This window comes from Mercenaria mercenaria, chromosome 2, assembly GCF_021730395.1.
Source record: "Mercenaria mercenaria strain notata chromosome 2, MADL_Memer_1, whole genome shotgun sequence".
NCBI classification, from domain to species: domain Eukaryota; kingdom Metazoa; phylum Mollusca; class Bivalvia; order Venerida; family Veneridae; genus Mercenaria; species Mercenaria mercenaria.
The window spans coordinates 52454176-52467036 of NC_069362.1; the positions used below are offsets into that span (position 1 = coordinate 52454176).

The following is a 12861-nucleotide window of genomic DNA, read 5'->3' on the forward strand; positions in this document are numbered from 1 at the left end:
TATGTACACAGCATAAGTACGCAGCAGGCCTTTTTCTTCTGTAAGGGATATGCACTTTAGTATTTCAATGCTCAAAACGCTTTGTATCCTTGATAAATTTTTGAACACTTCTAAAAAAAATAATATTACCGTTGGCTGATAAAGCGGAGTTCCCAAAAAGTAAAGTCTCTATATTTAAAGGGTGGTAGTCCTTGGTTGACTGAAACATATTTACTAGCATTCTTTGATTTGTAAAATTAGAACACTGAAAAAGATTATTTAAGTGCTCTCAACCTTCCGTATGATCCACAACTACAACTAAAATGAGTGGTTAAGTAATTTGTAAAAAGATCAAATGATAAATTGAATACATTCTTTTGCCAGAGGAATATAACTCCGGTACTTCTGGTGCTTTAAACCGTGTGGTTAATAGGCCTAATGATTTTTTAAAAGCGGGTAGGGTATTGATTGTCTTGTTTCAATAGGTTTTTCATTCCATAGTGAAATAGAATCTAGAAAATATTTCGGCACGTCTTCTTAAAATATCATAATCCTCATGATTTCTTACGTTGTTAAGGGCTGTTGTCACTAACACTGACCCCTGAGGAACTCCAGCCGTCACGGCCTTTGAAATCTGATTGCGATAGCTAAAATGCAAAATTCTATTAACAGCATATCTTCCCTACATTAATTATCATTTTATCGTGTCTATTGAATTATATCCCGGGCAAATAATTTGACTTAGACTATATACCGGTGTATACGTAAGTATACTTGTGTTTTAGTTATAACAATAATAATAGCATGTTCTAGTAACAACTAAAAAAATTAAAACCATTTTAACAGTATTATAGTTATGCAGAGAAAAATGTGAAAACACAAAATGGAATAAATTGCATGCTTATTTTATTTGACAATGTATATTAAAGTTCTAATTTCAAAAGAACATGATTTAGTACGAAAGGCTAATAATAGATTTGCCTGTACAAGGACTTCTTTCACTGATGGGGCCTCCGTGGCCAAGTGGTTAAGGTCGCTGACTTCAAATCACCTCCCCCGCCGAGGTGGGTTCGTGCCTCACTCAGAGCATTGACTTCTTCATCCAGATGGCTAACGGGAGGTCAGGCCCACCCGTGATCCCCACCCGTGATCAAATAGTGGACGGAGGGGCACATGGGGTCTTCCTCCACCATAAAAGCTGGAAAGCCGCCATGTGACCTATAATTGTATCGGTGGGACGTTAGATAATGTCGGGAACTCGAGAATTGTACTGTTTTGTATCAGTTGCATCCGAGTATAACATAATAATATTGCATTACCGTGAGCAAAACAGTTCGTGGCGGACAAAACAGTTCACTGATATTTTTACCGGTATCTGCATTGGGGTAAGTATTCTCCATCAAAGAATCGGTTGGTGCAAAAGATGTTATAGATATTTATTTCTGTAAAAAGTATCATGAATGAAGAACATGCCATGTGCTTCCCGTTTAAAAGTAACCAATATTTAGTAAGTTATGACGAGTTAAAAGTGTGATTTTGTTGAAAAAATGTGAAAACGAAAGTTTATCGCGTAATATTTAATTCACTTTTCAACTTAGGTCTATTGTATTAATGTCAACCTTTAAAATAATGTTTGCCCTGAATATTGTCCAATTTTTAAGCGACAAAACGCAATACTCAACCAGTTAGAGACTTTCAAACATGACAGGGACGAAAAAAGGCGTGGCAGCATTGCACAGCTCAAAATTATTTGTGTTGCGGGCAAGAGCAGTCCTGTGCCTTTTTAACCAGGTTTTCAACGAAAACCGGAGTTATTAGAGTGGGGTATGTCGTTGGTCGGGCGGGCGGGCAGGCGGCGTCAAACTGGTGTTTCCGGTCAATAACTTTTGTTTCGGTAAAGATATTTGAATAAAACTTGGTATGTATGTAGCTTATATCAAGACAAAGGCTGGGATTGATTTTGGGGTTTCTGGGGTCAAGGTCAAGGTCACTGTTACTTAAAATAGAAAAAGGGTTTCCGGTCAATAACTTAACTTAGGAATGAGCTATCATGATGAAACTTGGTGTATAGAAAACTTATATAAAGTTGTAGCTTGGGATTGATTTTGGGGTTTCTGGGATCAAGGTCAAGGTCATTGTTACTAAAAATAGGGTTAGGGTTAGGGTTTTGCTTTAAAGTGGTGCACTGTGATTCAGTATACTTTTTATACGCCCGAAGGGACGTATTATGTTATGACGCTGGCGTCCGTCTGTCCGTTAGCAATTTCGTGTCTGCTCTGTAACTCTTGAACCCCTTGAAGGATTTCAAGGAAACTTGACACAAATGTTCACCACACCCAGACAACGTGCAGAGCGCATGTTCCGGATGTCTCGTTTCAAGGTCAAGGTCACACTTAGGAGTCAAAGGTCATATCAGTTTGTTTCGTGTCCGCTCTATAACTCTTGAACTGCTGGAAGGATTTCAAAGAAACTTGGCAGAAATGTTCACCACATTGCAACGATGTGCAGAGCGCATGTTCCGGATGACTCGCTTCAAGGTCAAGGTCACACTTAAGGGTCAAAGGTCATATATGACTTTGCTTTGTGTATATTGCTCTGCATTGCAGTGCTCTTGTTTTTATTTGGCAGATCTCTTTTTTTTGTTCTTACAAAAAATTTTTTTTAATTACTTCCCTTTTATGTTACTATAAATAGCTTATTTTGAAACTTTTTTATTATTGGCCGTAGGGAAAAACCGAGACCACTTTTCTGTGGTACAACATGGATGGTACCTCCAATTTTAAGGTGTATTTTTACATACCTGTACCTGATAAGGATTTTTTTGTAGACTTTGAACTTTTTTTTTGTGGACTTAAGATTTGTTTTTTGAAGTTTTCCTTTTGTTGTTCCAGTCCTTTGGGGCTTCAACAGTCAAGTTCTTAAAATTTTGCTCCCATCCTATGATGTAAGCCTTCGGGCGTATATTGCCCCACTTGGCGGCGCTCTTGTTTATTCTTATGAGAAGTGTTGAAAACCTGGTTTTGTGGCATTGCCGCGTTTCTTGTTTTATTTTACTTTAATTAATGGTCTAAATAGTGATATCAAGCTCATAAGTCTTAGACAATAACGTTTGTAATCAGACAACAGCAATTTACACTAATTTTTATTAACAAACAGATGTAAATCAAAGCATATATTTATCATACAACCGCCTAACAATGTAATATGTCATCAACACGTCTTCCTACATTTTTAAATTTATGTTTACAGTGGTACGGTAGTTTGATGCCTTCCCGTTTAGAAACGTTCCACTTACTTTATTAGATCATTTGTGATATTTCTTTCTGGATCACAATGAATATGTACCTGTGCTACTACTGCAATGCAACAGCTGACCTTTATAGCCAGTTAATTCAGCACCTCTGTAATAGTCATAAGTTTGACACGTTTAAGTACAAATAACCTGAGCTTGACTGTCGTACAGGGAAACAGGATATAGAACAAAAATATTTGAATGTATTAAACCTGTGTCACATATAAAAAAAATGATAGATGAAAACAATCAGTTACACATATCTCTTCTTGAAGAAAACAACACTGAAAAATCTTTTTTATCTTTAATCTTTCACTAAACGTTTTAAATGAAAACAATGAATTAGGAAACACTTCAACATTCAAATTAGAATCCTGTACCTGTTTTTTTTTTATTTTTTTATAAGAAACAGACCCACCTGAAGTAAATTCAACTGATATTAATGACAATACATCATAGGTAATAGAAACATTACAGGAACATGGTCAGAATTATATAAAAATGGTTATCACTAGTCGCTTGTAAACAGTTCCTAATGGAAAACATATGTTATTTGTAAATTGTTCCTTGATGTTGTAGAAATTGAATGCTTTCGAAATCCTCTTCATCCCGGATGAGAAATATGCACGAAAAAAACTTAAAAATTTTGGAAAGTTGGTTACAAACTGTTCCATCGGAAAATTTTGCGTTTCATGGCTGGTCCCCGAAATACTGGTCAAGTTGTAAGTGGGCAGCAAGTTCTCGGTGACTGTTCTACACAAAATTCAAGTATAAACTTTGAAGTGCCTCCTAAACCAATCATAGCCCAGGACACATTGGAACCAATACCACCAGGTGATTTTGTAGACACTATGAAAATGTTTACAAACTATGTAGGGGAAAAACCTATCAGTGAAGTTTGAAGGTCCTTGGTGCAGTGGTTCGCGAGTAAAGTGCCTTCATGCAAAAAGTTAACATTGGCCCCTGTGACCTTGACCTTTGACCTGGTGACCCCAATGTCAGAAGGGGTGGTATACTCAATAAGTACTATCAGCGTTTGAAGGTCCTTGGTGCAGTGGTTCGCAAGTAAAAGGCCTTTATGCAAAAATTTAACGTTGGCCCCTGTGACCTTGACCTTTGACCTGGTGACCCCAAAGTCAGTAGGGGTGGTATACTCAATAAGTACTAACTTCATGTGAAGTTTGAAGGTCCTGGGTGCAGTGGTTTGCCATAGAAGCTTGTTCATTGTCATCCTCGGCCAGTTCCCAATAACATAGCCAGGGCCAGATCCAGAAATTTTTGACTGGGGGAGGGGGGGGGGCACCAGTCTTGAACGAAGACATCACCACCGAGGATCAAGGTATTGGAGGGGGTGCCTTTAAATTTCCAATGTTAGGTAGGGGTTCAGGGGTCAGGTGGACTCCCCCTATAATTTTTTGAAATACAGGCATAAAATTGCGGCCTCTGGTGCATTTTAGGTCTAAATTTTGAGGTATTGGAGGGGTACGATACTCCCCTCCTGATTGGGAGGTCATGGGGCTCTCCCCCTGGAAACTTTTGAAATACAGGTATGAAATGGTGGTCTCTGGTACATTTCTGGGTCTAAATTTTGAGAAAAAATTATTCCTTTGCCAAAATAATAGGGTGCATCTTTGATGAGTACAGTTCACTTCTCGGCCAACTGGGGGAGGGGGGCCTGGGCTGGGGCCTGGGCTGGGCCCTGGAACCGGGCCTGATAACTTTATTAATGAACAAACTGCGAAGGAAAACATTATCCTGGTGAAAACTACCGCAAAAAGCGCCCTGCTCGCACGTAATAAATACTGCCACCGGCAACTCGGTGAAATCGGGGACGAATAAAAAATACTTGATACCGCATTGACTTTTGGCGGGATTACGTTGGGCCGCTTGCACGTTAGTATCTCTCAGCTTTGTTTTCGCTTTTTGTTCAGACGTTAAGATATATAGATCTATGATAAATCAAAATGACTTGATCATAAAAACATTAATACAAGTTGCTTCTAATATATGATATTTTTATAAATATTGTTTTCTATGATGTAAGCAACAAATAAAATGGCAGCACTCCGCAAGATTTCTTGTTTCAATTTATTTAGAAAACGTATTTTAAAGATAAAACCATGTATACAGAATCAGACAAGGGCATCCTCATATTTTCCTATCGATGACAATATGTATGGACTGACAGATGAACAGAAACAGGTAACTATTAATCAGCTGAAGAACTTGTTTCGTAAGAGGTCAAAAATTATACTGATTATGCATACAGACCAGTTTCCGATTAAAATTGAGGGTTTTCATTATATTTATTTTTAAATACAAATTGTTTACAAAAATAATCTACAAATCGTTAAACCCTAGTCTTTACTCTTTGCAAGGATGTAAACAATATTGGCCTTACCTGTGCATGCGTCCAAAAACGGGCTCCGAAAGGGCAGCCTAATTAACGTTAATTGGTTTATTTACAGTACCAGTTTCCGACAAATGGTTTTGTAAGCAGCTTTAAAATTATTATGATTGAAAATCTTTTATAATTTTGATTTTAAATATGTAATTAACCTTTACTACTTTTTTCCCATAAGGTTATAACACACTAAATAGTTGTTGTTCTTTATTGTATATGAAATTGACCCATTTCCAATGACCGCAGCCCACATCAGGACCCATTTTAAATTTCTGTATCTTACATTTTCTTGAAGAATATTGTCAGTGCTAACTAAAAATCAGGTCAAACACACAAACTGCATGCAAAATCAGATAAAAAATGCAAAAAATTGCAAAGAAAATAAGGAAAATAGCTCTACAGAGCAAAAAAACTGAGGACTATTTGTGTCCGCCATTATGCGACTACCATTTTTTTTCGCGCCATTTTTCTATTTAGTGTCTGTATGCCATAAATCGTACAGGGTGTGGCTATCTTCCGTTCCGTTACGTACGGTACCGCACAGCACCTGTATAATCATATTATGCAACACTTCAGACAAGCACTATTCACATTGTGTATTTGTCTAGCTTGTAGACAGTAATTTATTTGATTACTGTATACATTGTACTCTCGGTATATACGAGTTTTATATCGACTTTAAGTCCTTAAGCTGTGTTAATATATATTTAAAAAAAAAAAATTTAAGCGTTGACTGGGATCCAGGAACCCAGGACCTCTCACACCTGAAGCGAGCGCTCTTACCTTGTTACTAAATACCCATGTGATGCGTAAGGAATATAATTTCCTTAATACTTTATCCAATTAATAAGCTCAGGATTTACCTCCCTGGAATTGGACAAACATGGGTTTGTATTCCGCGCATGCGTGTCATGTGGAATCCCTCAGATGTAAACAAAACAGAAAGTTGATTGCTTAATAAAGAAGGTAGAATTTCTCTGTAAACACTTGCCATTGATGAATGAAATTTCGCTCGATGCTTGCTTGTGAAACAGCGTTCCAAAACATATAGTACTCCCTTTATGAAAGGCTACATGAAAGGAGAAATTGCGAGAATTCGATACTGGTACTGTTCGGATACATGTCCGATACCAGTAACTTCTAACGCAAACAGATCTCTTAGTTTCATTAAAAGGAATGTAACAACGAGAAATAAAAAAGTCAGGGAACTGGTATACAAGTCTCTGGCAGGGCTTTATTTAGGGGCGACTTGAGCGAAATAGCCGCTTTGTCGGGGGCGTCGGAAGTGGGGCCGCATGGGACGCGGTCGCGGCTCCAATAATTTGCCCAAAAACGATTTTTTGTTAATTCATAAGTTGGAGTCGCAGATCCGCGGACCCAATATTTTGTATAGTATGCTAAATTTTGCTTCGCGTTAAACAATACAGGCTGTCCAGAGTAATGTGTTACCGTGGTGACGGTGACACGATTGGGGGGTTGTTAATTGGAGTCATACGCATGTGTCCGTGATTGGACTTAATTACGCATGAACAAATCAGCATGTTTTTAATTGGCATGTCTTTAGTTAATGGTACGTTTAAGCTATACCTGCCGCAAAGATCTAAGATATCAACTTATAAAATTCAGAAAAATAATTATCATGTTTTTATTTAATGAAAGAGGTAAATGTTAAGATTTATCACACCGCTAAGATGTAAGAAATTAATTACATAAATTGTTTTTACTCGAAAAATTATTGTTCAGTACATTAAATACAGAAAAAAAACATACATGCATTCTTTGTATTGCGTTACACATTCTTAATTCTGATAAGAGTTTATTGAACTTCATTTTGCTTATAGTCATGTAAATAGTAAGAAAATACTGGAGACGTGAGATGCGATTCAGTACCCCTAAAATGCACCAGATCTCGCCATTTACGATCCTGTTTTTTTTTAAATGTTCGGGGGGAAATCCCCCATACCCCCCTTACAGGAGGGGGATACCCCCTCCCATACCTACCCCGCTCCCAGCCCCAGTATCAAACACCTTCCGATGCCCTTGTTTGTAGCTCCCCATTTCGCTCTAACATCAAAGCAAAATTCCACACTCGTCCATTAATCCACTATCGGCCTGTAACTTGACACTTGACTCGAATACATGATGGTATTATTCAAGCTCTGCCTACTTGAGATACCGAGAAGTGCGAAGGCGATTATAGTCGGATATTTTCAGTGAATTTGTTTTTTACTTTAAAGGCCTAGATTTTGGCAGTGGGCTAAGGGATTTCTGTCTTCACCAGCACAGTTGGGAGCTAATGTCACCACCACAGTATGGTTCCAATAAACAAGGGTCATTGTTTATTGGAGTCAGTCTATCTTACAAAGGGGCCTCCGTGGCCGAGTGGTTAGAGTCGTTGACTTCAAACCATTTGCCCCTCATCGATGTGGGTTCGAAACCTCATTTGTGGCGTAGAATTATTCACCTGAGGAAGCCATCCAGCTGGCTTACGGAAGGTCGGTGGTTCTACCCAGGTGCCCGCTCGTGATGAAAGTATGCACGGAGGGGCACCTGGGGTCTTCCTCCACCATTAAAAAGCTGGAAAGTCGCCATATGACCTAAAATTGTGTCGGTGCGACGTTAAACCCAACAAAATAAATAACTATCTTACAAGTGTATCAGTTTGTGAGAAGGGGAAACAATGTAATTTATTTTAAATTAATGAATAATTGATAACTTTTAAAGGCATTTCTATGTAAAGAAAAATATTTGTTGATCAAACACAATTATAAAATAATCAGAAACTTATTTTCACAATAATGAAATAATGAGAAACTTACTTAAAGAAATATGCAAGTTTTTATTTATACTGTAAATAACATTTGTCTAAAATTGAAAACAGAATGTGCATTTCAAAGTTACAAAGCAAAGCATGAATCAAGTCACTTTTGGCAACATACTGAAAATGAAAACTGAGTATAGATGGAACACAATAACTTTATATTCAAATAATGTTGATTACATGAATACAAGAAATGAATACAAGTTTGGCAACATACTGAAAATGAAAACTGAGTATAGATGGAACACAATAATTTTATATTCAAATAATGTTGATTACATGAATACAAGAAATGAATACAAGAAAATCAATTTCCAATTCGAAAAAATATTGTTAGTCAGCACAAAGAACTCATGAAGTTTTCACTATACTTGTGTTTTTATTATTATTATTTTCAATATTATTACTGTATCTTTTATCATCCTATATGTAATATAATAATAATAATAATAATAGTTATGATTGACTATGATTATTATTATTATTATTATCATTATTATAACATTAAAGTAATAGTTATTATCATCTATATAATATCAAAAGAATAATTATTATTATTATCTGTTTTTATCATTCCACATTCACTGAAGAAAAATTTATTTCTTTCAACTCCACTGCACACATCTTCATGGTCTAGTTGGGCTCACTGCTGTGCTAATTGCCCTCTAATCAGTTACTGTTACATAATCGCTGATCAGCAGCAGATAAGACGGGAGTTGTATATTGGATTTGGGGGGTGGGGGACACTTATATAGTAGTGAATCTAGGCCTTTAATAGACTTGAACAAAGACAGGAAATAATAACAACAGATCACAGAGTGATCTTGGCGCCCACCGTTAAACCATTTTTGAATGTTCCAAATTTCAGGACAAGCTCAAAGTCCTAAGAAATGTGAAAGTAGGTTCTAGGTAAAAATCAAGGTCAAATTTCAATTCAGAACACAAAACTATGCATGTGGTCTAAATTTGAAGCCTGTAGCTTGAGAAATGAATGTGAAAGTAGGTCACTAGGTCAATCTTAAGGTCAAAGTTCATTTCAGTACAAAAAAACTATGCATGTGGTGTACAAAAAACTATGCATGTGGTACAAATTTGAAGGCATGTGAAAGTAGGTCAAAATCAATGTCAAATTTTATTATGGAACACAAAACTATGCATGTGGTTCAAATTTGAAGCCTGTAGCTTTAGAAATGTGAAAGTAGGTCACTAGGTCAATCTCAAGGTCAGAGTTCATTTTGGTACATAAAACTATGCATGTGGTCCAAATTTGAAGGCTGTAGCTTGATAAATGTGACAGTATGTCACTAGGTCAAAATCGAGGTCAAATTTCATTTCGGTACACAAACCTATGCATGTGGCTGTAGCTTGAGAAATGTGAAAGTAGGTTACTAGGTCAAAATCAAGGTCAAATTTCATTTCGGTACACAAACCTGTGCATGTGGCTGTAGCTTGAGAAATGTGAAAGTAGGTCACTAGGTCAAAATCAAACTATGCATGTGGTACAAATTTGAAGGCATGTGATAGTAGGTCAGTAGGTCAAAATCAATGTCAAATTTTATTATGGAACACAAAACTATGCATGTGGTTCAAATTTGAAGCCTGTAGCTTTAGAAATGTGAAAGTAGGTCACTAGGTCAATCTCAAGGGCAGAGTTCATTTCGGTACATAAAACTATGCATGTGGTCCAAATTTGAAGGCTGTAGCTTGAGAAATGTGACAGTATGTCACTAGGTCAAAATCGAGGTCAAATTTCATTTCGGTACACAAACCTATGCATGTGGCTGTAGCTTGAGAAATGTGAAAGTAGGTTACTAGGTCAAAATCAAGGTCAAATTTCATTTCGGTACACAAACCTGTGCATGTGGCTGTAGCTTGAGAAATGTGAAAGTAGGTCACTAGGTCAAAATCAAGGTCATCTCATTTCAAGGTTCATCTAGCCACTCAAAACTATACATGTGGTCTAAATTTGAAGGTTGTAGGTTATGGACAAGATTTTAAAAGTTTTTCCCTAGGTGTAAGTCTATATAAACCATGTGACCCCCGAGGTGTGGCCATATTTGACCCTGGGGGATAATTTGAACAGACTTAGTAGAGAACCACTAGATGATGCTACATTACAAATATCAAAGCCATAGGCTTTGTGGTTTTGGACAAGAAGATTTTCAAAGTTCAAAGACTCCCAGGGTGGGGCCATATTTGACCCTAGGGGAATAATTTGAATATCTTAGTAGAGGACCACTAGATGATGTCATACACAAAGTATCAAAGCCATAGGCCCTGTGGTTTTGGACAAGAAGATTTTCAAAGCTTTTCCCTCAGCCCTTTTTTTGTAAATTTGGGGAAGGGTACCAGGTCCCTTTTGGAGGGGAAATTTACGTCGCGAAATCATTGTTTGGAGGAATATATTTGCTGAAAAGTTGTTAAAATCAGGACTGAAAATCAAAACTAATTTATTTTTTTTTGCATGGGGAATTTTTGGCCAAGGTGGGGAAAAAAGTATACTTTTTAGATTGGGGAATGGGGCCGAATTTCGGCCCTAAAATCAGCATAAAAAAAGGCCTGTCCCTATATAAGCAGAGCTCTCCACAAGCCCCTGCAGCCGGTGATTTCACCGGCTACTGACGGATGTACCGCTGGCTACTTTTCTAAAACTGAACAAAAAAATGAACTTCAAAATATGAAATAATAACCCGAAATTAATTGCTGAATGAAAACATAAACAAACCTCTTACATTACATGTATGTGTATTCCAACAGTTAAACTATGTAATTTTTGTATGCTGACGTCATGTGGTTGTTGGTTTCCAAAGTCCGTGAATTGTGCAGGATCTTAGCGCATCAGTATTTTTTAGCTCACCTGTCACAAAGTGACAAGGTGAGCTTTTGTGATCGCGCGGTGTCCGTCGTCCGTCGTGCGTCCGTCCGTAAACTTTTTGCTTGTGACCACTCTAGAGGTCACATTTTTCATGGGATCTTTATGAAAGTTGGTCAGAATGTTCATCTTGATGATATCTAGGTCAAGTTCGAAACTGGGTCACGTGCCGTCAAAAACTAGGTCAGTAGGTCTAAAAATAGAAAAACGTTGTGACCTCTCTAGAGGCCATATATTTCACAAGATCTTCATGAAAATTGGTAAGAATGTTCACCTTGATGATATCTAGGTCAAGTTTGAAACTGGGTCACATGCCATCAAAAACTAGGTCAGTAGGACTAAAAATAGAAAAACCTTGTGACCTCTCTAGAGGCCATATATTTCACAAGATCTTCATGAAAATTGGTCAGATTGTTCATCTTGATGATATCTAGGTCAGATTCGAAACTGGGTCACGTGCCTTCAAAAACTAGGTCAGTAGGTCAAATAATAGAAAAACCTTGTGACCTCTCTAAAGGCCACATTTTTCATGGGATCTGTATGAAAGTTGATCTGAATGTTCATCTTGATGATATCTAGGTCTAGTTCGAAACTGGGTCACGTGCAGTCAAAAACTAGGTCAGTAGGTCTAAAAATAGAAAAACCTTGTGACCTCTCTAGAGGCCATATATTTCATGAGATCTTCATGAAAATTGGTCAGAATGTTTACCTTGATGATATCAAGGTCAGGTTTGAAAGTGGGTCACGTGCCCTCAAAAACTAGGTCAGTAGGTCAAATAATAGAAAAACCTTGTGACCTCTCTAGAGGCCATATTTTTCATGGGATCTGTATGAAAATTGGTCTGAATGTTCATCTTTATGATATCTAGGTCATTTTTGAAAGTGGGTCACGTGCCATCAAAAACTAGGTCAGTAGGTCAAATAATAGAAAAACCTTGTGACCTCTCTAAAGGCCATATTTTTCATGGGATCTGTATGAAAGTTGGTCTGAATGTTCATCTTGATGATATCTAGGTCAAGTTCGAAACAGGGTCATGTGCGGTCAAAAACTAGGTCAGTAGGTCTAAAAATAGAAAAACCTTGTGACCTCTCTAGAGGCCATACTTCTGAATGGATCTCCATAAAAATTGGTCAGAATGTTCACCTTGATGATATCTAGGTCAAATTTGAAACTGGGTCAAGTGCCTTAAAAAACTAGGTCAGTAGGTCAAATAATAAAAAAAACCTTGTGACCTCTCCAGAGGCCATATTTTTCATGGGATCTGTATGAAAGTTGGTATGAATGTTCATCTTGATGATATCTAGGTCAAGTTTGAAACTGGGTCAACTGCGGTCAAAAACTAGGTCAGTAGGTCTAAAATCAGAAAAATCATTTGACCTCTCTAGAGGCCATATTTTTCAATGGATTTTCATGAAAATTGATCTGAATGTTCACCTTGATGATATCTAGGTCAATTTCGAAACTGGGTCACGTGCGGTCAAAAACTAGGCCA

The 12861-nt window shown here is 37.3% G+C and overlaps 1 protein-coding gene across 1 annotated transcript in view; it reads left to right on the forward strand.

Annotated features, from left to right (window-relative positions):
* Positions 1–5301: 5301 nt before the first annotated feature.
* Positions 5302–12861, forward strand: part of LOC123563971 (isovaleryl-CoA dehydrogenase, mitochondrial-like) — a 133284-nt gene continuing 125724 nt past the window's right edge. The window contains 1 exon segment of the mRNA XM_053536639.1: positions 5302–5473. Within this exon segment, the coding sequence (XP_053392614.1) occupies positions 5327–5473 (147 nt within the window). The 5' untranslated portion in view covers positions 5302–5326.